Source organism: Indicator indicator, chromosome 5, assembly GCF_027791375.1.
Source record: "Indicator indicator isolate 239-I01 chromosome 5, UM_Iind_1.1, whole genome shotgun sequence".
Classification (NCBI taxonomy): Eukaryota; Metazoa; Chordata; class Aves; order Piciformes; family Indicatoridae; genus Indicator; species Indicator indicator.
The window spans coordinates 5,042,734-5,068,868 of NC_072014.1; the positions used below are offsets into that span (position 1 = coordinate 5,042,734).

A 26,135-nucleotide genomic window follows, 5' to 3' on the forward strand; every position below is an offset into this window, starting at 1 on the left:
TTTTCTTCCAGGTGTGATCAATTCATGCATTCAGAAGATCAAAGTAGCCACCATTAGTGTCCTGGGGTTGGTTCTTTTTAGTTTAGCTGTGAAGACTGAGAAACTCCCTCTAACTACCCTTTTGGTCATTGTTCCACCACACATGGGTGCCAACGAGGAACTTTTTATCATAAACCACCTCAACAAACCAGTTATGCTTTTCCAATGTCAGGTTTTTATTTCTGCACCTTTAGTGCTTCTTTTATTGCCTTTATTGACTTCTCCTCATGAAATCAATCTGTAGCTCATTCGACAGTACTACAGCCTGGTGATGCGCAAGGATTGTACTCGTTTGTATCCTGTTTTCTTTCTGAATATTACTGTGCCTGCCTCTGCTGTGGATGTGAATGTAACACCTGATAAAACTCAAGTCTTGCTGCATTATAAGGTAACTCAGTTTTTAATCTGTTTTTCACCAGTCAACCTTTTTATTTACATAAGCATGACAGGGGCTACTGGGGCTGCTGAAATGTTTCAAGGCCAACAGTGACACTGATGGGTTTTATTTCACAGACTCATGGAATGGTTTAGGTTGGAAGGGACCTTAAAGATCATCTAGTTGCAACTCCTCTGCCATGGGCAGGGATACCTCCCACTAGACCAGGTTGCTCAAGACCTCATCCAACCTGGCCTTGATCACCTCCAGGGAGGGGCCATCCACCACCTGCCTGGGCAACCTGTTCCAGTGTCTCCCCACCCTCACTGTATAGAATTTCTTCCTAAACTCCAGTCTCAGTCTGCCCTCCTTAAGCTTCAATCCACTCCCCCTTGTCCTGTCAGTACAAGCCCTTGTATAAAGTCTGCTCCCAGCTTTCTTGTAAGCACCCTTCAGGTACTGGAAGGCACTATATGGTGACCCTGGAGACCAGGCTGAACAACCCCAACTCACGGGGACAGGCTGAAAAAGGGAGGTTCTCCAGCCTTCTATCATTTTCATGGGCTCCTCTGGACCTGCTCCAGCAGTTCAATGTCCTCCTTATGCTGGGGGCACCAGACAGCTTGCTCATCTCACATGACTGCTTTGGTTGAAAAGTATTGAGCTGGCTCAGTGGAGGTATGTTCTAACTACAAGCTAATTTAAAAAACCATCCCTCAAGTGTCAGGATATCCTGTTCATGCTGTCAAGCCCTGACACTTAGACCATACATGCCTGTGCTTAAGAGGCTGCGTAGAGATGAATTTCCATAAAGTCACTTTCATTTATTAGCACTTAATGAAAAAAACAGTGCCTGCAAATTAAGAAGGCTCCAGTGGTGAGGTGGTTCTTCAGAGTGAGCGTGGATAGGAAAGTTTTTATATTTGTCTGTGTTGATTCTGTAAATTCACTGCCTGTTAAGTGTCACTTGCATGGGAACTAATGCAGCATTCACAGGTGTGATGTAGTTGGCATTAAGAAAGGTGATTGTTTTATCCTTTTGTTTATTTGGTTTGTTTGGAGGGGTTTTGTGTTGGGTTTTTTTTTTCTCTTTTTCACTTGGTTTAAAGCTGACTTGGAAAGCAGGCCCAATAAAAGTGCCTAGGCAAATAGGCTTGCACAAAACCATAGGATCACTGAGGTTGGACAAGCTCTCCAAGGTTATCAAGTCCAAATTGTTGTTGATACATCTGCTGTGACTATGAGCTTCTTACTCCATATTATGTGGGCATGGCTTTACCTGATACTGGTATCACAGTACATTAGGAGTTGGAGGGGACCTCAAGAGATCATCAGGTCCAACCCTCCTGCCAAAGCAGGATCACTTAAGGTAGTCCACACAGGAATGCATCCAGGTGGGGTTTGAATGCCTCTAGAGAAGGAGACTCCACAACCTCTCTGGGCAGCTTATTCCAGTGCTCTGTCACCCTCACTGTAAGGAAGTTTCTCCTCACGTTGAGGTGAAATCTTCTATGTTCAAGCTTGAACCTGTTGCTCCTTGTCTGATTACTGTGCACCAGTAAAAAGAGCTTGATCCCCTCTACTTGACACCCACCCCTCAGCTATTTATACACATTGATCAAACTGCCCCTCTGTCTTCTCTTCTCAAGACTGAACAGCCCCAGGGCTCTCAGTCTCGCTTCATAGGGGAGATGCTCCAGCAATCAGCACCCTGTTATCAAGCAAGCAGTTAACTGGTTTTGTGGTAACCACTGAAGCAGAGTATCTGTCACAAATCGTTTGAGGCTAAAGGTGTCCAGTGCAGAGGGGTTTTTTTGGGGCATGTGTGAACAACTGAAATGTAATAATCTGCCCTGATTCGTCTGTAAATATTCCAACTATGATAACTTTGCTTGTTGTTCTCTATTCTCAGCCAGTTGCATTATCAGTGTGCTTTGTGTGTGTGGCTTTTATGCTGTTGGTTTTCTTTCTGCAGGAATCTGTCTTGCTTGCTGTGGAAAATGTGTTGAAATCACTGTACGGGCCACTACCTGCTGCAGTCCCTGGTGAAAGTAATAAAACAGATGTTACCTCTGAAGACATGTTTGCTCCTAGAACAGAGCAAACAGATGTGATGGTTAATGAAATGGGACCATCTGGAAACGATGATCCCTGTGTTCATACTTCATTCCTTTCACTCAGCAGCGATGTGCAAAACTGTCAAGCAGGAAAAAACACAGAGATCTGCTTAAATCATCAGACATTTCGTGGTGATAATGTACATAGTGGCCTGGACAAGAGAGAGGTTTTGAAGAGTGATGCCTTTCCAGACAGTTCCTTCAATTTATTGTGTGAGGAGGAACAGAATGGGCAGAATCTGACTGATACTGCAAGTAATGGTGTTCCCGTGGACCCCAAGGCTGCAAAAGTTGATGAGCGACTTTTGAGTTGTGACAGTATTGATAAAATAGTAAAACATGAGGAATCCTTAGTCCCTAAATCCCCCCCTGGAATCTCTGCTGATCATTGGAGTAGGGGAAGTGCATTTAAAAATCCTCTAGGAGACAACCTGGAACCTGTTAAAATTTTGATTCCTGAAGTTGAGGGAACAGTGAATGAGTTTCAGAATGAACATAATGGTGACGAGAGCAATCACCCACAAATCTCCCTTCAAAGCACAAAGAAAAGAAATGTCATAAGTGATAAATTTGGCCACGTGACAGGTTATGATTTAATTAGCAGTAGAATAATAAAGAAGCCAAAGTCTGCAGTTGGATTTTTCACTGAAGAACATCGCCCAGAAGTGATGGCTGATAATCCAAAGACCAGCATGGATGACATCCTTCTCCTAATTGAAGAGAAGTGGAAGAATTTGAATGAAGAGGAAAAAAAGAAGTAAGTTTTCAGTCTGGTAGTTACCAGCCATGGGTGGTGAATTATAACAATTGCAACTGCCCAGCTAGTTAGGAAAAAATAAACCAGAAAATTATTTCTAAATTTTTAATCATAGAATACCAGGTTGGAAGGAACGTCAAGGATTCATAGAATTATAGAATGGTTTGGGCTGGAAGGGACCTTGAAGATCATCTAGTTCCAGCCCTGCTGCCATGGGCAGGGACACCTTCCACTAGAGCAGATCATTGAAGGCCCCATCTGGTCTGACCTTGAACACCTCTAGGGAGGGACCATCCCCTACTTCCCTGGGCAATCTGTTCCAGTGTCTCCCTACCCTCACTGTCAAGAATTTCTTCCTAATCTCCAGTCTAAATCTGCTGTCTTCAAGCTTCAATTCAGTCTTCCTCAGCCTATCACTTTCAGTCTTCCTCAGCCTATCACTACAGCCCTTGTAAAATGTCCCTCCCCATCTTTCTTGTAAGCCCCCTTCAGGTACTGGAAGGCTGCTCTCAGGTCTCCCTGGAGCCTTCTCTTCTCCAGGCTGAACAGCCACAACTCTCTCAGCTTGTGCCCACAGGAGAAGTTCTTCAGCCCTCTTATCTTTGCGGCCTGCTCTAGACCTGCTCCAGCCGTTTCATGTCCCTCTTACAATGGGGCACCAAAACTAGACACAGTACTCAGGTGGGGTCTCACAAGAGCAGGGCAGAATGGGAGAATGACCTCCCATGTCCTGCTGCTCACACTTCTGGATCACCTGGTCCAACTATTAATTCACAAACAGTATTGTGATTTGTCATCCTTTGCTGCATGCAGACATGCAGTGCTGTTTTGACTCCCCCTTTTTGCTGCTGTGCCATGCAGCAGTTAGGTAGAGACAGTTTTGCTGAATTATTTGAAGTGCAAGGAAAAAAAGTACTGTTTGAATCCTGCAAACTTCTGTTTTCTGAGGCCTGCCTCTGTGAGACTCCTGATGCACTGTCAACAAAACCCAGCGTGGGGATGGATGAGGCCCCATATAGTTCCTCCAGAGCTTTTCCAATGAGCAGTTCTTTCTTTATTGCTACCAAGTGAGAATTCCTTTTCAAAATCTTTAGGACTCAAACATTTGGTAAACTCCTTCCCTCTACATTTAGTAGGTATCCCAGCCCAGGCTGCCTCAGAATTGTATTTATAAAATGTAATAAAATGACACAAGGAATTTCTTTTCCCTCTAAACATCTATTCCAGTGCTGATTCAGAGAGTAAAATGTAGTTTGAATTGTTACCTGTTTCAGTCACAACCCAATTTCTTTGTAGCTTGCAGTGTAAACAGCTAATTTCCGTATTTTATTAAAATGAGTTTTTGAATGGAGGTAAATATTTTAGTGTAATTTGAAGCAGGGGTTGGATTAGATCCAACTAATTACTCTCAAGTTCCAGGATCAGATCTTAGGATCAGTTGCTTCATTTGGAAAGGACCTTAAAGTTCATCTCTTGGCCCTTTGATTCAGCACTGGTGAGGCCACATCTTGACTACCGGGTCAAATTTTGGGCCCCTCCCTCCAAGAAGGACATTGAGGGGCTGGAGTGGGTCCAGAGAAGGGCACCAAATCTGTTGAAGGGTCTGGTGAGGAGCAGCTGAGGGACCTGGGATTGTAGTCTGGCAAAGCAGAGGTTAAGGGGAGACCTCATTGCTCTCTATATCTACCTGAAAGGAGGTTGGAGTGAAGTGGGGGTAAGTTCTCTCCATTATCAGGTGATAGGACAAGAGGAAATGGCCTAAAACAGTGCCAGGGAAGGTTTAGGTTGGAGATTAGGAAAAACTTCTTTCCTGCAAGAGTGGTCAGGCATTGGAACAGGCTGCCCAGGGAGGTGGTGGAGTTACCGTCCCTGGAGGTGTTCAAGAAACGTATGGACATGGCACTTGGGAACATGGAGTGTGTCCTCAGGTGGGCTAAGGAGAATTTCATGAGGTTCAATAAAGCAAAGTGCAAGGTCCTGTACCTAGGTCAGGGAAATCCTCACTATCAATACAGGCTGAGGGATGAGAAGATTGAGAGTAGCCCTGCAGAAAAGGACTTGGGGGTGCTGTGGATGAGAAGCTGGACCTGAACACTTGCAGCCCAGAAGGCAGATCCTATCCTAGGCTGCATCAAAAGAAGCATGGTCAGCAGGCTGAGAGAGGTGATTCTGCCACTCTTCTGGTGAGACCTCACCTGGAGTAATGTGTTCAGTTCTGGGGCCCCCAACACAAGAGAGACATGGACTGCTGGAATGGCTCCGGAGTAGGGCCACTAAGATGATCAGAGGGCTGGAGCACCATTCCTATGAACACAGGCTGAAAGAACTGGTGGTGTTTGGCCTGGAGAAGGGAAGGCTCCAGGGAGACCTTAGAGCTGCATTTCAGTATCTGAAGGCGACCCATAGGAAGGCTGGGGAGGGACCGTTTAGAAGGGCTTGCAGTGATAGGATGAGGAGCAATGGTTTGAAACTGGAGCAGGGCAGATTTAGGTTGGACATTGGGAGGAAGCTCTTTACAATGAGAGTGGTGGAAGAGGTTGCCCAGGGATGTGGTTGAGGCTCCATCCCTGGAGACATTCAAGATCAGACTCAATGTGTCCCTGGGCAGCCTGCTCTAGCTGGAGGTGTCCCTGCTGACTGCAGTGGAATTGCACAAGGTGACCTTCGAAGGGTCCCTTTCAACCCAATCCAATCTGTGAATCTGTGTGATTTCTAGCAGAAAGGTTGGGACATGGAATTTTGGTTCTGAAGAAAAAAGTCATTGAAGAGTTGGGAAAAATGTGTGTGTTTCATGTTATGGAAGCCAGGAGAGGGAATTCAGAAAGTCCATTGAAAGGAAGATTATTTGAGCCAGAGCAGAATCATTTTAACACTAAGAGATTTGGTTAGGGAAATGGTGAGAAAGAGAAGCTGTAACCCTTGAACTGCTGCTCTTGGAGTTCCTTTTTTTCCCTTGACTCCTTGATTTGAAAACATCTGCACTGTTTTCAATAAGAGCTCTATCACACTTAAGTAAAATCTTCTTACCTAGCTTCTGCTTGATCTCATTTAAAGCTGACTAAGCAAGCAGTAAGAAAGATCTGGACGTGCTGGAATGTGTCCAGAGAAGGGCCACAAGGATGATCAGAGGGCTGGAGCTCCTCTCCTATGGAGATAGACTGAGAGAGTTGGCGTTGTACAGTTCGGGGAAGAGAGGGCTTCGAGGAGACCTTCTTGTGGCCTTCCAGGATCTGAAGGGGGCCTACAGGAAAGCTGGTGAGGGACTTTTTAGGGTGTCAAGTAGTGACAGGACTAGGGGGAATGGAGCAAAACTAGAAGTGGGGAGATTCAGATTGGATGTTAGGAAGAAATTCTTCACCATGAGGGTGGTGAGACACTGGAACAGGTTGCGCAGGGAGGTGGTAGAAGCCTCATCCCTGGTGGTTTTTAAGGCCAGGCTGGAGGTGGCTCTGGGCAATCTGATCTAGTGGAAAGTGTGGCAGGGGGGTTGGAACTAGATGATCCTTGAGGCTCCTTCCAACCCGGGCAATTCTATGATTCTATGCCACAACCACAAAACCCCAGGCAGAAGAAAGTGTTTTGTCTGGCTCCGTGTTAGCAGAAATACTGATGTCATAGTAGAAATCTCCCTCAATTATATTCATGCTTTTAATGAAAATAAACAAAAGGTTCTGCCAGCTGTTTCAGAAAATTATAGTTTGCTCTGCTTTAGCTTTGGAGATTTCATGGTTGCTTTCCTAGTACAACTGTTATGTTTAAGAGTGTGCCTGCAGATTAACTTTGTATTAGTTCAGGAAGGAGAACTCTCTGGTAATGAAATTTTCCTTATATGTAGGTTGGACGATGAAGTGAAGGAAGAATTTCCCATTAGTTGTATCCATACATTTCAGCTTTGATTGTACTCTTTTCTGGTTTTAATCTTTTAAACTTGCCTCAGAACGTAACAATGGGAAGAGATATTTGGACATCTTCTCCAAGGCAACAGTCCAGAGGAGCTGATGTACGGTTGGCAGAGAACTTAAGTCTTGCCTACCAGATACTCTGGATAAATTGGGCCACCTAGAGGTAACAACAAATGTATATACAACAGGACCAAGTGCTACAGCTCTACTGAGCACATTATACCTCCAACTTCATGCCACCTTGCTGGCAAGACACCACGTTTCCTGGGCTCTGCTTCTCCAACCTTCTGTGACCGAGTCACACCTTTATGTTACAATGGGCATGCTCAGCTTTGGCATCTCTGTTTCTTTCTGTGGCTCCTCCAGCCGGGTCTAAATGAGTTTAAATGCCTTTGGGGAGCAGTACAACCAACAGATGTCTTGCAGTGACATAGGATAGCCCTTTCAAAACAAGCCAGCATTTATTACTCAACCGGAATGTAAAATGTTATGGTCTTTAGGTTATAATAGCAGAGGAGACCTTCCATGCGTGTCCATGTTGGCAGCATTGTGGATCTTCCTGCTTTGCAAAGCCAGGATTTCATTTCTTGCACTCACTCTGCTATTACTTCATACAGCTTGTTCATGTTTCTAGCCTCAGTATTTCTTGCATATCAGGCACAGGTAGGAGTGGGAGAAATCCCTCCAAATGTATCTGGAATATTGTGTCTTGTTCTGGGCCCCTCAGTTCAAGCAGGACCTCAGGGAACTGCTTGGAAGAGTCCACCACAGCGTCACAAAGATGCTGAAGGGAGTGGAACATTTTCTTTCTGAGGAAAGGCTGAGGGATCTGGGGCTCTTCAGCTTGGAGAAGAGGAGACTGAGGGATGACCTCATTCGTGTTTATAAAGATGTGAAGGGTGAGTGTCAGGAGGATGGAGCCAGGCTCTGCCCAGTGATGTCCAGTGATAGGACAAGGGGCAATGGATGCAAGCTGGAGCAGAGAAGGTTCCACGTGAACATAAGGGACAACTTTTTCCCTGTGAGGGAGGCAGAGCCCTGGAACAGGCTGCCCAGAGAGGTTGTGGAGTTTCCTTCTCAGGGAACATTCAAAACCTGCCTGGATGTGTTCGTGTGTGACCTACTCTAGGTGATCCTGCTCTGGCAGGGGGGTTGGACTGGATGATCTTTTGTGCTCCCCTCCAACCCATGACAGCTGTGATTCTGTGTGAGAGTGGCAGTTGTTGTTATCCTGAGGATGTAGGAGAGGTTCAGAGTGACACACACACATACTGTTGTGGGACTAAGAGATTACCTTGTCAGTGCTCTACAGCCATTCTCCAGGAGTGTATTTGTACCTTGGGTGAAACACCCATTTCAGGTAGCATGGCCTTTGCTGTCTGTTGACAGGTACTAGGATGCACATAGTCATTAGTGGCTAGTAGTAACTAGCTAATGGGTGTTAGCTTTTTATTGTCTGATAAACTTCCTGTGCATCTCATGGCACGTGGTTCTGTTTCTATACATTGTTCCCACTTCTTTTACGTTGGGGTAAATATCCCCACTTAGCAAGTCCAGAAAAAAAATTATTTTTTTAAACTGTATTTTAACCTTTTAGTTGACACTAATGCTCTCTTTCCTTTGAATGGAGGGATTTAGTGGTACCATCTGCTCATTGGCCATCCATCATATCTCTAGCCAGCTCTATTTATATACTGGCCAGATATTAATCATGAATATTAATAATTGCTATGAGTCCTTCCATATTGTTGCTTGTCCCCAGCATCTGTTCAGGCATTGTAGTAGGTCCATGTTGTGCACTCCTAAGAACCAGTGCTGAAACCTGTACGTTTCAGAAGCAAACTAAAAAGCTGATACAGGCAGTTAAAAGCTTTTTTTTTTTTCTTTTTCTCATTTTCTTCTTCACAAAGCAAAGAAACACAGAAGCAGGACATAATACTCATGGTGATAGTTGGAGCTGATTTGATTTCATTATGGGAAGAGGCTTATGCTAAGATGTGTAGCATTCTTGAATGGATGCCTCTCTCTTCTGGGTGCATATGAATGTACTCAAGTGGCCATTTCCAGTTGGAGTTTACTTCAGATACTCAAATTCACATCTGAGAGACCTTCTGTTGAAAGGGTTTTGTTATATGCTAAATATGTCATTTGGGTATAAGTTGCAAAGAGGAAATAATAAATCCATTTTCCTAGTTAAACCCAAGCTGCCTTTGAAACTAGACTTAGTTCTAGCCTTCCCTCCTTACACCCAGTCTTGCAAATTTTGTTGCCTTCAGGTTTTGTGGCTTCAGGAAAAGATTTTGAATTTACAATCTTAATTCACAGAGAAGACACTGCTCTTGTAGCAGTTGTTGACTACACTTGCCTCTGTGGAAGGATTTTGGAGCAGGCAAAGCTGTTCCCTCATCATTTGCAAGCCTGCTTTTTCTGATTCTGAGCAAAGCAAAGCACTGATAGTGATGTGTATCCATTTGCAAGCCCCTCACAATCCAGCCTTGTAAGGCTAGAATTTTTCTGATGGTAGCCTAAAATGACAGGCAGGTTGGGCTTTCTTTGGAAGTGCTTTGGTTTTGGACTATTAGTGTATCACTGCAAGCTCAGTTCAATTAAATATTCTCCTCTACTACAATTGGGTCTATCCAAAACAAAGTATTTATTGATCTGGTCAAAGCTATAAATGTATTTGGGATTAAAAAAAAAAATTGTGTTCAAGCAATTTCATCCATTCATTGTAAAAGGAGCAGATGTTTTTTATCTTAACATTTACTCCATATTTTCTAGGACATGATTTATTGCAAGAAACTATTTAAGCTGACTTTTTTAGTTAACTAAATATTGGTACCATATGTGAATGCTAGCACATCATAATTAATTGCAAATGGTGACCCTTTGGTTGACCTTAATTTTCCAGCATGCATGCACATAATTGAATCAAACTGTTCCAGCAAGTGGCAAGAAATAAATATGACCAGCTAGAATACTGATTGCTAATACTTACATATGATAGTACTACTTTTTTTTTAGTTTATTTTATTGGAAATTGGACTGTTTTGCATTACCTGCTAGAATCTAGGGTATCAAATCAGGGCAAAAAAAAAAAAAAAAGGGAGTTTAGCAAATCACTCCTTTGACCTCCAAAAAAATCAGGTTTGTGTGCAGTAGGCAAGCATAAACCTGGCATCTATCAAAGTTTAGCTGTCTTCCTGACATTTGTAAACTCATTAAGGATCATTCAGGGTGCAGAGATTTAGTGTGTAGGGATGTTTGAATCACTGAGGAGTAGTGTTCATTACTGAGTACTTTTTGAAAAGTCTGGAAGTTTATTAGTTACAGAAATCTGGGGTAATTGTATCTATTCTGTGTTCTTGTGCTTTTATGCTGCTAATTTTAGGCCATTTGAAATCAAATTTACTTCTTTTTATTAAGTAAAGCCTGAGGCTTATGAAGTTATTTGAGATCCAAACTCTTACCTAACCGCATGGACTCCCCTTGAAGTCTGTAGAGCTCTAGGAGCTTAAATGACTTTGAATTGAGCTGGAAGTGCCTGTGACAAAACTCTTTCCCAAGCTGTCTGATTGTAGGGTTAAATGCAGTTTTGGGGACTAAGTAAAGAGCAGCTTGCTGCAGCAATTTGTGTGGTGCAGCCTACTCCTCCCCGTTCCGTGATTCAGGTTCTGCTGGCTGTCATCATGAAGGAAAATGTCCAACTCATCATCTTCAAAGGGTAACATAATACAGATACAGTGCCCAATGTCCTTCCACCTCCATCATAGTGGAAACTGGTGTGGCTGCTTGAAAGAACCATGGGAGCTGTTGAAACGGTTACAGTGCATTTTGTTTCAGTATGTTAGGAGTTGAGGTTGGAGGTTTTTTATCTGATTGTGCTACTGGTCTCTCTTTTTTAAGTTATGAAATGAAGGCTGCTAAAGACATGGAAAGGTACAACAGAGAGATCAAGAAAGCTGTGGGACAGAGGGGGCATCGACCAACTAAGGAGGCAGAAAAACAGAAACCCAGACTGAAGGCTTCCCCATCTGACCAGCAGAAGCTTGACAAGATATTTCATGCTCAAATTGAAAAGAAGAGGAAACCTGAAGAGCCTACCAAAGTCGTCACAGTGCCTTTTTCTATGAGTTCCTGTAGACAACACCTTCAGAGACGCCAGAGAAATGATTCAGATGAAGAGGAGCTTTTCTTGATCCGTTGTCAGAGTTTTCCTGATGTCTGGATATTTGCTACTGACAAAAAGCTAATGTTGCTGAACCCATATAGATTGGAAGAAGCCCTCTTGTGTAAAAGATTACTGACGAATCATAAGCTTCCAGTAGAGAAACTGGACAAGCCAATTGTGCTAACAGACAGGTACAGTACAACTGAGCAAAACCGTGGTTCTTATTCAATAAGGATTTACAGTAAACTCTCCTAAGACTTTGTTTGCTAATTCCAGGATTATTTGTATGTTCATTTATCTGTAAGAACAGGGTGATTTTTATGTTTTGTAGACTTTTACCTTATGGTAATGAGCAGGCCTGTTCATCCTCTGCTTGCACTAGGTATGAATTTTGACCAGATTCATTGGTAATAGAGCAGGGACAAATTTCTTCCACCAGAGGAAAATTAAATGCTCTACATTTTCACTACTTCACTCCAGCTAATTTTTCCCCCACGGGTTAGACAATGGCTGATGTAATGATTATTACTATATGCTGAAACTTGGTCACTCTTTAAGATAATAGATAGTTGTGATTTTGTTTCTTCAAACAAATTGCTTTTCCAGAATACATTTTAAAATATTGATTGCTCCTCATCACTTATTACTTTTTTTTTTTTTTCAGTCTTTTTCCTCACAGTTTGAATTTTCACATTAAGCATTTGGGGGTTTAACACTGGTGATATGTGGGTTTTTTTTGTTTTTCCCCCAGTCTCGTTGGTGGAGCTCAGTATATGGCTGCTCTTTATAAAATGCAGAAGGATTACCAGAGTTTCAATGGATCAAGTCATTTGTCAGATCCAAGGCTTGTGGCAAATGGATTCCAGATAATAATGATAGAAGGTAGGATGGTTTTAAAGTCTTCAGTCTGTTTACTCATGCTGAGGCTTGTTTCTTCTATTTTAATAGATTGCTTGTGTGGATCATGCTGTTCTAACATCCTACTTTTCTTAATGCTGAGATTTTATTGCTTGGCAGAGAATGTCACCTTCCACATAGAACATCGAATATTGGAAACTGGTAACTGAATGGAAAACTTTCTTAGTGTTTCAAAGAATGCCCTGAAATCTCTGTTTTCCTCAGGCTTGTTCTATTTCTTTTCTCAAAATGCTGGATGTCAATGTCCTTAATTGCCATCTTGACAGAATTTAGATTAAACTGATGCAAATCCCTCAGTCCTGACAGCTTCTTCCAAGGGTGGTATTTGCAGATGCTTCTGCAAATATGTGCTTTAGCTGATGACTTCTCTGCTTTTGAATAGCTGAGGAGGTCCAGTCAGGAGCTGGATCTGACATATCAGAGTTGCAATACAGAGCCCAAAGGGGCCAGTAGAGGAAGGTGACAGAATTGCCATCGCACCTTTTGATAGAGTTCTTTTCAGTGCCTTTACATTGGTCACAAAATAAATCTGCTTTGTATAAGATCCTTTTCCCCTAGCAAGAGGGGTCAAATGTTTGTGTGTTTTTCTGACAAACGATTCATAGGGATGCTGTTGAAACCCAGAGGCAACTCACCCAGGATGGGTTCTGCAGATCAAAATTTCTCTAGCAGAATTCCAAGGCAAGCAAACATCTTTGGGGGTAGTACCCAGTTGACAGCTCAGAGACAAAATTCACTGTAAGAGCTGTTAGAAATGCTAGCTTCATGTGTTACAGATCCCCACATATGTACAGTGATGACAGATCTACTGGAACATATGGGATCTTTGAAGGGTAGATACAAAAAAGGGGATGTAGATCAACTCCTTCACTCAGAGGCTGCTTTTTGGGAAGAAGGGAGCCTAAGCTGTTTTCTTTACTGAATCATGCATTGCAAAACCAAGGAAACTTCTTTCTGACTTGCTTAATCCCTCCACAAAGGGCAAAACTTTGTAGAAGAGGTGTTGATGATCATTATCTTAGACTGAATGATTAGGGGAATGAAGAGCATATTGTAAGAGGCAGCTCTTAAAGGATTTAGCAGCAAATCAGTCTAGCACATTAAAAGCTGAGGAGGTCTCTGATAGGTCTCCAGCCTTTATGCTCACATACCTTTTTTTTTTGTTTCATCTGATACTGTAAGCTTGCTCAAAAACCTAATTAATGAATAAATTGAATGTGAAAATTTGAAGACAGTTTCTAGGTAGCAACAGAAGGGAGTTGTTGACCAATCTTGTGGTACTAGAGATGAGAAACTAGTTTTAAGAGGGCTTGGTTAGCTTAAGAGCAGGGCTGTACAACAGAACAGTAACTGGGAAGTAGTAGCCATCTTCCAATCCTGTGTTCATAGATTCATAGAGTGGTTTGGGTTAGAAAGGACCTTGAAGATCATCTAGTTCCAACCCTCCTGCCATGGGCAGGGACACCTTCCACTAGACCAGCTTGCTCAAGGCCTCATTCAGCCTGGCCTCGAACACCCTCCAGGGGAGGGAGCATCCACCACCTCCCTGGGCAAGCTGTTCCCAGTGTCTCACCACCCTCACTGTAAAGAATTTCTTCCTAATATCCAGTGTAAATCTGCCCTCTGTAAGTTTCAGTCCATTCCCTCTAATCCTATCACTCCAAGCCTTTGTAAAAATTCCTCCACAGGGATTTTTTTTTGTCTCACTAATATAATTTTCTCTAGTATCTCTGTCTGTTAAAAGATCCCTGGAAACTACAGGGAAATGGAAGGTTCTTTATTTGATATTTATCACAGAATGGTTTGGGTTGGAAGGGACCTCCAAAGGTCATCTAGTCCAGCCCCCCAGCAGTCAGGAGGGACATCCTTCATTAGATCAGGTTGCTCAGAGCCTCATTGAGCCTGACCTTGAATATCTCCAGGGATGGGGCTTCAACTCACTCCCTGGCCAATCTGTTGCAGTGTTCCACCACCCTCATGGCAGAGAACTTGTTCCTAACATCCAGTCTAAATCTGCTCTTCTCTAATTTCAAACCATTGCTCCTCATCCTATCCTATCACTGCAGGCCTTTGTAAACAGTCCCTCTGCAGCCTTCTTGTAGCCCCCTTAGGTACTGGAAGGCTGCTCTAAGGTCTCCCTGAAGCCTTCATTTTTCCGGGCTGAACAGCCCCTACTCTCTCAGCCTTTCCCCACAGGGGAGGTTCTCCAGCCCTCTGATCATCTTTTTGGCCTCCTCGGGGCCTGCTCCAGTGGTTCCATGTCCCTCTTACACTGAAGACAGCAGAACTGGACGTGGTAGTGCAGGTGGAGTCTCATCAGAGCAAAGTAAATGCAGAGAATCACCTCCTTTGTCCTGCTGGTCACAATTCTCTTGATGTTCCTAAGTATGTACAGAGGTGAAATCTTGTCAGGAAATGGTCTCTTTTGGTATAAAGGAGAAATACTGTCACAGAATCAACCAGAATCCTGTCTGTGCACGATACAGGTTGATTTATCTGTGGCCCTGGACTTGATCACTACCATACACCTGAAGAATGGGAATTTACTTCAGTTCTTTGTCCCCAGTCTTAGATTTTAAGTACTTGAAGGAAAAGTTAATAACATCTGAGGCTTGTCAGTCATGTTTATAAGCTTCTGCTGATGCCATTATAGCAGCTACAGATGGTGGTGTTACAAGGGCATACCACTGCAGGTGAAGGCAGAGATATCAGCAAAGGGAATTTCTTCCAGTCTTTTTTCCAGCTGACCCCAGGATTTTTACTTAATGCTTCATCAGTTCCTCCTGGTTTTTTTAAACTCATCCTCAAAGTATGCAGTCCAGAAGGGAGCAATGAGACTGGTGAAGGGACTGGAAAGAAAGTCTTATGAGGAGAGGCTGAGGGAGCTGGCATTTAACCTGGAGAAGAGGAGACTCAGGGAGGACCTTATCACACTCTACAACTACCTGAAGGGAGATTATGGTAAAGTGGGGGTCAGGCTCTTCTCCCAGGCAACTTGTGGCCTGAAGCTGCTCCAGGGGAGGTTTAGGTTGGATGTTAGGAAGCACTTCCTCAGGGAAAGGGGAATTAGACACTGGAATGGACTGCCCAGGGAGCTGGTGGAGTTGCCGTCCCCAGAGGTGTTTAAGGAAAGATTGGATGTGGCACTTAGTGACATGGTCTGGTTGATGTGGTGGTGTTAGGTCATAGGCTGGACTTGATGATCTCAGAGGTCTATTCCAGCCTTAATAAGTCTGTGATTCTGTCTTCTACAAATATGCCCTTGTATTCTACAAATAGCTTGTTAAAGGTGCTTTTTAGGGACACAAGTGTTAATTATTAACACTCCACATGTGTTCTTTGGGAATTTCACTGTGCAGTTTGAGCTGCTTGTGATACAATCTTCACAGAAAGAGACCTGCACAGGATTACAGGATATTAGGGTTTGGAAGGGACCTCTGGAGATCTTCGAGTCCAACCCCTCTGCCACAGCAGGGCCATAGAATCTAGCGCAGGTCACACAGGGAGACATCCAGACAAGTCCTGAAAGTCTCCAGAGAAGGAGACTCCACAACCTCTCTGGGGAGCCTGTTTCAGTGCTCTGTAACCCTCACAGTAAAGTTCTTCCTCATGTGAGGTGGACCTTGCTGTGCTGTAGATCACATCCATTGCCCCTTGTCCTATCACAGGGTTCAAGTGAGCAGAGGCTGTCCCTTCCTTCCTGACACCCAGCCCTCAGGTATTTACAGACTTTTATTAGATGCCTTCTCAGTCATCTTCTCTCCAGACCAGAACTGATTTGTCCCACTCAAACCTGAGTATTCTGTAGGATTTCTCAAGTATGAGAGCTATTTTTTTTCTGATAAAACATTCCTCTTTATCATACAGAAGCTTGGGGGTTTTTTTGGGGTTCTTTTGCTGTCTGAATTCAGTGACTTGTTTTGTGGGGTTTTTTTTGAAACTCAGACACAGCCTAAAAGAGGGACACTCAGATGTTGTTGAACTAGAAGCTGCCTCAGAAAATTTGTTTCTTCAGGATATATTGTTAATATTTTGGGGAGAGTCACAGCTTGCTCTGGAGAGATGTCCAGAACACAAACGGGCACATAACCCATGGTAGCTGGAGAGCGTCACCTTAGCAGTATCCGTAGGAGTACACCTGAACCCCATTCTCTGTGCCCCTACCTTTATAACTTACCTTTGCCCAACCTTTAGGGTGAATTGGGTCAGTGCTAGCATTTGCTGTTTCTCAGCTGCACTATCAAGTCTTTTTTGATGTCAAAGTCCATTGTAGTGTGTTTGAAGATTTGTATTTTCCTTTGGGACTTCAGAGCTGACATGGCCACATTAGATGTCCCTTTCTGACTGCTGGTTGACTTCTTACTTATAGCCGCTTGTGCACGGCTTCCTTTTTCATCCTGGCTTAGGAGTTTCGTTTTCTGTAGTAGAAAATTTCTGCTTTCGGACAGAGATATCCTCTTGCATGTTACAAGCAAAGGTTCCACTTCCTTAGCTTTTGAATTTGAATGTGGAAGTGGTATTTCTGGGAGTTTCTTGCTGGCTTAGAAGCCTTTCTGCCGATCTATGTGGAGAAGTTTGTGATGGGATCAGTATCTCTAAGATACTTTACATAACAAGGACGAAGGAAACTTACCTGGTACCATTGGATCTTTGTCTGGCAGCAGCAGAAGAGGCTTTCCTGGATGTGTCTGGATGTGTTTAAAGGTGGTTTGGATGTGGTGCTTAGGGATATAGTTTAGGGGTGAGCCTTGTAGAGTGGGGTTATCAATTGGACTTGGTGATCCAGAGGGTCTTTTCCAACCTGAATGTTTCTGTGATTCCTTGACCTGTGATGCTCTCTGAAGAGGACTGTCAGTCTAGTAGGTTGTATTGATTGTTTGTTTAACACACATGTTCTACCAAAGGAGACGAGAAGAATGCTAAGTATTGCTGCCCATTAGTACGAATTACTCATAATACTCAGATAGTAACTGGGAATGCAAGACCTCTTGCCTTGGTATTGACCATCCTGTAAGGGCTGTTTCCTACACGATGTGCACCTAGGTAGGACCAGAGATTCACTCTTTATTTCCTCTTGGGGTGGGTTGTGTTTTACAGGACTGACTTTATTAAATAAGAAGGAAATCTGAACAGTTGCCTTAATTTGGAAGGTGACTTGAGTGATTAATTCCTTTGTTGCTTTGGGCTTGCATCCCCACTGGTCTCTGTCAAAGATGCTTCCTCACAGTTTAAATTTCTACCTTTTGGCAACTTACAGCACAGAGGAAACTTTTAATAAATTTTCTGATTCTGATAGTTACCTGCCTAAAAAACCCCACCACTTAGTATCGGATTTTCCTTATTTGGATGACTTTACTGTAAGGGTCAACTCCTCTCATAGGATGAAAAAACAATAATAATTCATTAGTCTTGTACTAAATTTAGGTGGTCTTGGAGTTAATAATAGGAAAGTGAATCTTACTCCCTCACTATGCTTGGGATTTGTAGAATCACAGAATGTTAGGGGTTAGAAAGATCAAAAGATCATCAAGTCCAACTGCTCTGCCAGAGCAGGATCACCTAGGGCAGGTCACAGAGGAACACATCCAAGAGGGTTTTGAATGTCTTCAGAGAAGGAGACTCCACAGCCTCTGTGGGCAGCCTGCTCCAAGGCTCTGTTACCCTCACAGTGAAAAAGTTTTCCTTAGGTTCGTATGGAAGCTCCTGTGCTCCAATTTGGACCCATTGCTCTTTGTCCTATGACTGGACATGACTGGGCAGAGCCTGAAGTACAACTATGTTCTTTAATGGCCAAGACCTTTTCAGTCATGGCATGATTCTGAGCTTTAGTTACTCCAACAACCTACCAGTAGTCTTTCTCACAGGCATAGCACACATGCCTCACTCTGCACCCCATGGTACCATCTCAGGTTAGATATAATCCCGCTACTAGGGTTTGAAAGATCTAATTAGGCCATTCCTTCCTAACAAGGACTCTCTTCCACATGAAGTTGTGTTCTTGGTCTGTCACTTCCTTTTTTACAAATGCAGCCCTTGGATTGTTGTTTGTTTTTTTTTTAAGAGTGCAGGAGTTCCAGGCCTTACTTGCCTATTGTTTCACTGGAGGACAAGCCTGTCCTTTGAATGTTCTCTTGTAAGACAGCAATGTCTTAATAGTGTTGGAAAACTCTGTATGACTGCAGCCAAAATTGTTCCAAGATCCTAGATCTTTCATGTGCTCTATCTTCTATTGGAGGAACAATGACTTGGACTATGATTCTTTAGACTCTCTAGAATCTAGGAGACTAAGATTGGATGTTAGGAACAAGTTCTGCACCATGAGAGTGGTGGAGCACTGCAACAGATTGCCCAGGGAGGTAGTTGAGGCCCCATCCCTGGAGATACTCAAGGTGAGGCTCATCAGGGCTCTGGGCAACCTGATCTAGTTGAGGATGTCCCTGCTGACTGCAGAGGGGGTTGGACTAGATGACCTTTGGAGATCCCTTGCTACCCAGACCATTCTGTGATTCTGGGATCTTCTACAGATTAGGATCTCCTGTACCATCTACTTGTCTCTCTTTGTAGTGATTGCACAGCAGCTGAAGGAGCTTTCAGCTAGATCTTTCTCTTGACAGCTGACAGTGAAAAACATGTTGTGAAATAGCTCAGAAAAAGCTTCTTGCTCTAAGCATGTCAGAGAACATCAATGGTTTCTTTGTGGAACGTGCCAGTTATTGTGATTTGCAAAGCTGTGACGCTGAGCTCTGGTCTGTCTTCCACTGCCCTCCCGCCCCCTCATGTTCTGGCCTTGCTGAGGCTTCAAATGATGCAGTCTGTTTGCTTTTACTTAACTCAGTTTTCTGGGATCTGACAGGCATTTGCTTGCTGGGTATAGCTTGCAGTGACCCCTACATGCAGAAAAGCATTTAGAGAAGTAAGATTGATTGCTTTCCTCCTGGTTCTTCTTGAGATGTCTTTGTTACGTGTACCTTCACTGCACATCTGCCCACATGCCTTTGGGAAAGACCTGGAGTGATGTGAATTCTTGGCTGGAAAGGAACTGAGAGCAAGCATCACATCTTACCTGGGTTTGTAACAATGGTGGACCTTGGGACATACTCCAAGGCAAGCTTCTAGGGTAGAATCATCTGCCTGATAGAATGTGTGTACCAAACATGGACAGATTGCTTACAGGGCCTCCAGGAGCAGTAGTAGGTAAATAACTCATCTTCCTTGGTAATGTCAGCTGCCTCAGCTCTTATAAATGTTTTACTAATGGAAACTTCTGCTGCTGCTTAGTTTCAGTTTGGTTTTGACCATAGACTGGAAGATCCATAGGCTTACAATGTTACCTAATCTAGGTGACAGCTGGAAGAGAACAGTTTTTCTTGGCCATCAAGAAGGAATTATCCAAGGATGATTGGAAGGAGAAAGGGGAAATTTGTAGCAATGAGAAATCCACATTTTGAGTCAACTGAAAGCTAGTTTATTTGTTCACGGGAATATTTTCCTTGGAAGTTGCAAAGCAGTTCATAGAAACCACCATGGAAAGTGCCTGAAGCCTGCTGCTTGAATACTCAAAAACCTTCACATGTATTTTGTCAAAAATTTAGAAGTACACTGAGGCTTGGACATCTGCTTCTATCATCAAAAGCTGCCAAGAGTGGAATTCCTGCAAAGTCTTGCAGATAAGTAGATGTTAATCAGCATGTAGTGAGAAGAAGGTAAGCACTGGAGAATTAACTCCAGCTTGGCCAAACCCAATACACACACAAACAAATACTAAAGAGGAAAGCCTCTCTTGGCCAGAATTTGTATTTGTTTTTATGGTAGACTCTTTGAAGCCCCCTTTGGCTTTCATATTAATGACCAGTATGGTGAAATCACAACATCATGGAGTGCTTCAGGTTGGAATGCACCATTAATGGTCATCTAGCCCAAGCCCCCAGAAGTCAGCAGGAACATCTTCAACTAGAGCAGGTTGCTCAGAGCCCCAAACAACCTGACCTGGAATGGTTCCAGGGATGGGGCTTCTACTACCTCTCTGGGCAACCTGGGTTAGTGTCTCACTACCCTCAGCATAAAAAGATTCTTCCTTCCATATAGTGTAAATCTTCTTCTTTTTCTTTCAAACCAGCACCTCTTGTCCTGTCAAAACAGTCAAATCTGGCTGACAAAATTAGCTAACTGGAAAATTGCTGTTGGTGAAACTGATGAGTATTGAGCATTAGTAGTTTGGTCTGGTTAGCAAACACATATGGTTGGTTTGCTGGATTTGACAAAGGAAGTGTTCTAGCATCCTTCCAGTACCTGAAGGGGACCTACAAGAAAGCTGGGAAGGGAATTTTTACAAGGGCTTGTAGTGATAGGGTGAGAGGGAATTGATTGAAGCTTGGGGAGTGCAGACTTAGACTGGAGATTAGGAAGAAATTCTGTACAGCAAGGGTGGTGAGACACTGGAACAGGTTGCCCAGGGACTTCATGAATGCCCCCTTACTGCAGGTGTTCAAACCCTCTGCAGCCTTCTTGTAGCCCCCTTCAGGTACTGGAAAGCTTCTATTAGGTCTCCCCAGAGCCTTCTCTTCTCCAGGCTGAACAATCCCAGCTCCCTCAGCCTGTCCTTGTAGGAGAGGTGTTCCAGCCCTGTGATCATTTTCATGGCCCTCCTCTGGACCCAATCCGTCAGGTCCATGTCCTTCCTGTGTTGAGAGCTCCAGAGCTGGACATAGTACTCCAGGTGAGGTCTCACCAGAAGACAGCAGAGTGACCTGCTGGCCACACTTCTTTTGATGCAGCCCAGGATGCCATTGGCCTTCTGGGCTGCAAGTGCACATTGCTGACTCATATCCAGCTTCTCATCCACCAGCACCTCTAAGTCTTTTTCTGCCGAGCTGCTCTCCATTTCATCATCCCCCAGCCTGTACTGATATCTCAAATTACCCCAACCTAGGTGCAGGACCTTACAGTTGGCTTTATTGAACCTCATGAGATTCTCCTCAGCCCACTTCTCCAACCTGCCTAGGTCCCTCTGGGAAGCATCCCGACCTTCAGTGTTTTCAATCAATCTATGTCTTAATGGCTATTAAAGAAACAGTGTCTGGTCATGGATAGCAGCCTCTTTCTGCTAGCTGATGGAAGTACATTGCAGTGACTTCCGTTGCACACATGGATTTCCTCTCACTTCTGAAACCTTTCACGTTGAGTTAGGAATATGAATGATCCCCTAGCACAGTTTGTTAGCTTAATCCACTTCGTAGCAATCTCTTTGTCTCCAGCTTTTCTGACTTTGCAAAAGCCACTGGTGACTCAGGCAGACTGCAATTTACCCTACCTGGGGCCATGACATGAGCATGGATTTATTGTCATTATGAATTGTATTCTTCCATTCTCTCCCTGTGAAGCTCTTTACTTCTTACACCTGTAGCAGAGGAAAAGAGAAGGTAGCCAGGCAGGTTGGATTGAGATTTCTGTATGCTTGAAATGAATGAGAGGAGGAGCTCTGAAAAGATTGCATGAGAATATCTGAGCCTGACCCCTTCCTCTGACAGGGGGTGGAAGAAAATTTAGCTGTACAGCAGCAGCTTTGTTCAGGCTTTTTGCAAGTAATGTGAATAAGAAGCAAAATCTCTTACTGATCAAAGATTAGAGAGGGATTTTGTTGGGAAGGTTCTTTGAAGGTTTTATTCATCATTCCTATTCAGAGTGGTCCCTGCTACAGCAGTGATACCATATGAGTGACACTATGAAGTGTGTCTTTATTTCCATGGGGTTTAGTTCCTTCTCTGCTGTGGTAGGAGGAAAAAAAATGCTTTTTGTTTCAGTAGAAGCTGAATTTGAACTCTACAGATGTTTTAAACCAATTACATAGGAAAAAGTGCCAACAGTTGTGGGTTTTTGGGTGGCAGAGAGGGCTACCCAAATTAAATTGTATTTTATTGCTACCTTTATGTATGTTTAATTAAAGTCCTGGAAGCTTTAATTAAAGTAATGCTGGGGACTGGGAATGCTGCAGAATGTTTCAAGCATTTAAACAGTGCCAGCTAGGATTTGAATTAAAATCATCTGAGACATTTGTGAAGTGAATAGGCACACAGCAGCACTGTGAAACACTGGACAAATAAATGCTTTGCACTCCAAGGGAAGAACAAAATAAAGTTTCCTAATTGTATTGCATTTACTAAGAGACTAATTTACTAAGTGATTTTTAAATCAGTTTAATTTTCTCTGAATTGCTCTGGAATAGAAATGAAAGCAACGTGTAAGTTACTCTGTGGGTTTTCTGTTTTCAGGTGCTTCAGCTGCAGAAAGTCATCTGGAAATAAAAGGGCTGGCAAACTGTCTGCCATATTATGGTATTTCTGATTTGAAAGAAATTCTGAAGGCAGTAGTTAATGGAAATGCAAAGGAGGTTTATGAATGTAGACCCCTCAAAGTGATAAGTTACTTGGAGGTAAGACAGAAGTTTACTTTTAGGTTTTGGCCTACGTAAGCTTATAATAATTCCTTAAATAGCAGGATATTTTTTCCATAGCTTTCTGTTTTAATTATGGAATAATAGAATGCTAGAATGGTTTGGGTTTGAAGGGTCCTCCAAAGGTCATCTAGTCCAACCCCCCTGCAGTCAGCAGGGACATCTTCCACTAGATCAGGTTGCTCAGATTTGTTGAGCCTGACCTTGAATATCTCCGGGCATGGGGCTTCAACTCCCTCCCTGGGCAACCTGTTGCGGTGCTCCACCACCCTCATGCTAAAGAATTTGTTCCTAACATCCAATCTAAATCTGCTCTAATTTCAAACCATTGCCCCTCATCCCATCACTGCAAGCCTTTGGAAACAGTCCATCTGCAACCTTCTTATAGGCCCCCTTCAGGTACTGGAAGGTAGATACTAGGTCTCCCTGGATCCTTCTCTTCCCCAGGCTGAAGAACTCCAACTCCCTCAGCCCGTGCTTGTTGTAGAAGTGCTCTAGCCCTCTGATCATTTTTGTGGCTCTCCTCTGGGCCTGTTCCCATCAGGTCCATGTCCTCCTGTGTTGAGAACTCCAGAACTGGACACAGTACTCCAGATGAGGTCTCACCAGAGCAGAGTAAAGTGGCAGAATCACCTCTCTCAACCTGCTAGCCACGCTTCTTTTGATGCAGCCCAGGATGCTATTTGCCTTCTGGGCTGCTAGTGCACATTACTGGCTCATATCCAGCTTCTCATCCACCAGCACCCACAATCCCTTTTCTATAGGGCTGCTCTCAATTTCATCATCCCCCAGCCTGTATTGACATCTCTATTAAAATAGCTCTATTCCAGCAGAAGTAGCATTTGAAAAGGAGAACGTCATGTTCTCTGTGAGGTGCATGAGCTCTGCATTGTTTGCCAAAATACATCCATCACACATATCCAAAACCAGTCCTCAGTGTGATCCAATACCTGGTGAGAGCTAATGTTCACAGAGCATTTCTGTGTAAGCAGTTTTCAGACTAGAAAGGCATTTCTCTATGTTACAATCCAGAACTGCCAGAAGGTTACTTTACCCACTCTAGAAGGCAGTTGAGTCCAGAACAATTACCAAATTTCAGTCCTTTATAAGTAAATAACTTGGAGGTGTTGATTGATGAGAGGCTCACCACGAGCCAGCACTGCACTCATGCAGCCCAGAAGGCAGACATGTCCTGGGCTGCATCAAGAGGAGTGTGGCCAACAGGGCAAAAGAGGGGATTCTGCACCTTTACTCTGCCCTGGTGAGAACTCATCTTTAATACTGCTTCCAGTTCTGGTGTCCCCATCATAAGAAGGAGACAGAGTTTTTTTTGGAGTGAGTCCAGAGGCGGCCACAAAGATGATCCAAGGGCTGGAGCACCTTTGCTGTGAGGATAGGCTGAGGGAGCTGGGGTTGTTCAGCCTGGAGAAGAGAAGACTTGAGGGACCTTACAGCTGCCAGGAAGTCTGGAGAGGAACTTTTCATAAGGCTGTTTAGCCTCAGGACAAGGGGAAATGATGTGAAGCTGAGGGAGAAAAATTTTAGACTGGATCTTAGTAAGAGGTTCTTCAGTATAAGGGTGGTGAGACACTGGAATGGGTTGCCTGGAGTGGTTGTGGATGCCCCCTGCTTGGAGATGTTTGAGGCCAGATTGGATGAGGCCTTGAGCAACCAAGTCTAGTTAAGAGGTGTCCCTGCTCATAGCAGAGGGCTTGGAGTAGATGTCTCTGAGGTCCCTTCCAACCTGGGCCATGCTATGAATCAATCTGTGAAGAAGACATAAAACAATTTAAGGTAATAATTTATGAAAAATAGGTGGTAATTGAAGCTCAGTGAGTTCTAAATAATGAACATCAGTGCACCGATTCCACTTAAGGCAGAAAAAATCCTGTGATTCATTCAAAGAAAGAGCGGAGTAAGACATGGACTTTTTTTTGTTATTGTTGCCAGAAAAGCATTGGAATTGAGACATTGAAGGATAAAAATGAAATACCACACACAGTGAACCCCACATGTCTCTGCAATTGCTTGTATTTAGCTAACAGGAATGACTTCTGCAGCTAAAGGAGGCATTTACTGGCATCCAACTGTCTTGTAAGTCCACTTCAGTCAGTGCAGTAGTCACTAAGCTCTGCAGTGAAGTGACAGAGAAGGAACCCATGTGTTCTTCACAGGCAGCCAGCATTGTTGTTATTATTTGCCAGAAACACAGTGCTTGAGCAAAAGAATCTTTAATCTGTTTACTTACAGAAGTTATTATGCAACAGTTGGAACTAGGACGACTCTTATTAATATTTGATAAGTAAATAGATAAAATCCCCCAGAAACAACATCACTGAAATTTCAAACCCAACTAATATATGTGGTACTAATTAAAGCTGGAATAATTACCAATAATAGTTTCACTTGTCTAGATGTTTCACTGATTCTATCTTTAATCCTAACTCTAAGGATCTTTGTTCAAAAGCATCACCAAAATGTCTGTTAAATCTCCTCTTACTTCAGTTATTTGTTAACATAATTCCCTGAATGGGGCTACCTCAGCATGGGACCCTGGGCACTTACACAGAAGATGTCTTTTAGCTTTTAAACAATTATGGCACAAGTCTTTCCCTGTCTCTTTGGGACAGTAAGCTTACAGCTGCTTCCTTTGGAACAAGTGGTTTTGTTGTGTGCTACTGAACCATTCTCATGTAGTCACAAAAGAAGCTTAAAGCAGGCATGAGAAGTATTGAGGGAGGAATGGTTTGCAGCTTGAATAGCTTGAGTTGGAAGGGACCTTAAAGATCATCTGGTTCCAATCCCCCTCCAAGAGCAGGGACACCTTCCACTAGATCAGGTTGCTCAAGGCCTCATCCAACCTAGCCTTGAACACCTCCAAGCAAGGAGCATCCACAGCCTTCCTGGGCAGCTTGTTCCAGTGCCTCACCACCCTCACTGTAAAGAATTTCTTCATAATCTCCAGTCTAAATCTGCCCTCTCCGAAGCTTTATTTCCTCTACTTGCAAATACCATAGGATCAGACTGAATGGGATGGAGTTGGTTTATATACAGAGAGAGCTATATACACCCAATGGTTTGCATATCAAGAGAATTATCATGGAAGGCTTCTAAAGAGCAATGCTGATCTTGTGAGGAACTTAAAAAGATGGATGTGCATCAGTAACACTGGCAGGAAATTACATGTTAACTAGGAAATAGTGGAAGGTGTCCCTGCCCAGGGCAAGGGGTTTGGAAGTAGATGATCTTTAAGGTTCCTTCCAACCCACATCATTCCATGAATCTGTAAAGTATATGGATTGCTGTCATGAAAAAACCCGGAACTGTAAAAATAAACACTGGGGGTTTTTTGATCATTCTTGGGGGTCAGCACTAGACAGGCTGTTCAGAATTGCAGCTTTAATT

At 43.5% G+C, this 26,135-nt stretch overlaps 1 protein-coding gene across 5 annotated transcripts in view; it reads left to right on the forward strand.

The window, feature by feature from the left end:
* The window catches only part of PMS1 (PMS1 homolog 1, mismatch repair system component), a 54,906-nt gene that overhangs the window by 27,406 nt on the left and 1,365 nt on the right, over positions 1 to 26,135 (forward strand). For 2 of the 5 annotated variants that reach the window (XM_054381059.1, XM_054381060.1), the window contains 4 exons: positions 284 to 427; positions 2,391 to 3,289; positions 12,114 to 12,244; positions 22,549 to 22,709. In XM_054381059.1, the coding sequence (XP_054237034.1) occupies positions 284 to 427; positions 2,391 to 3,289; positions 12,114 to 12,244; positions 22,549 to 22,709 (1,335 nt within the window). Of the gene's footprint in view, positions 1 to 283; positions 428 to 2,390; positions 3,290 to 11,097; positions 11,554 to 12,113; positions 12,245 to 22,548; positions 22,710 to 26,135 lie in introns of all 5 variants that reach the window. The other 3 variants (XM_054381057.1, XM_054381061.1, XM_054381058.1) reach the window with 3 other exon arrangements.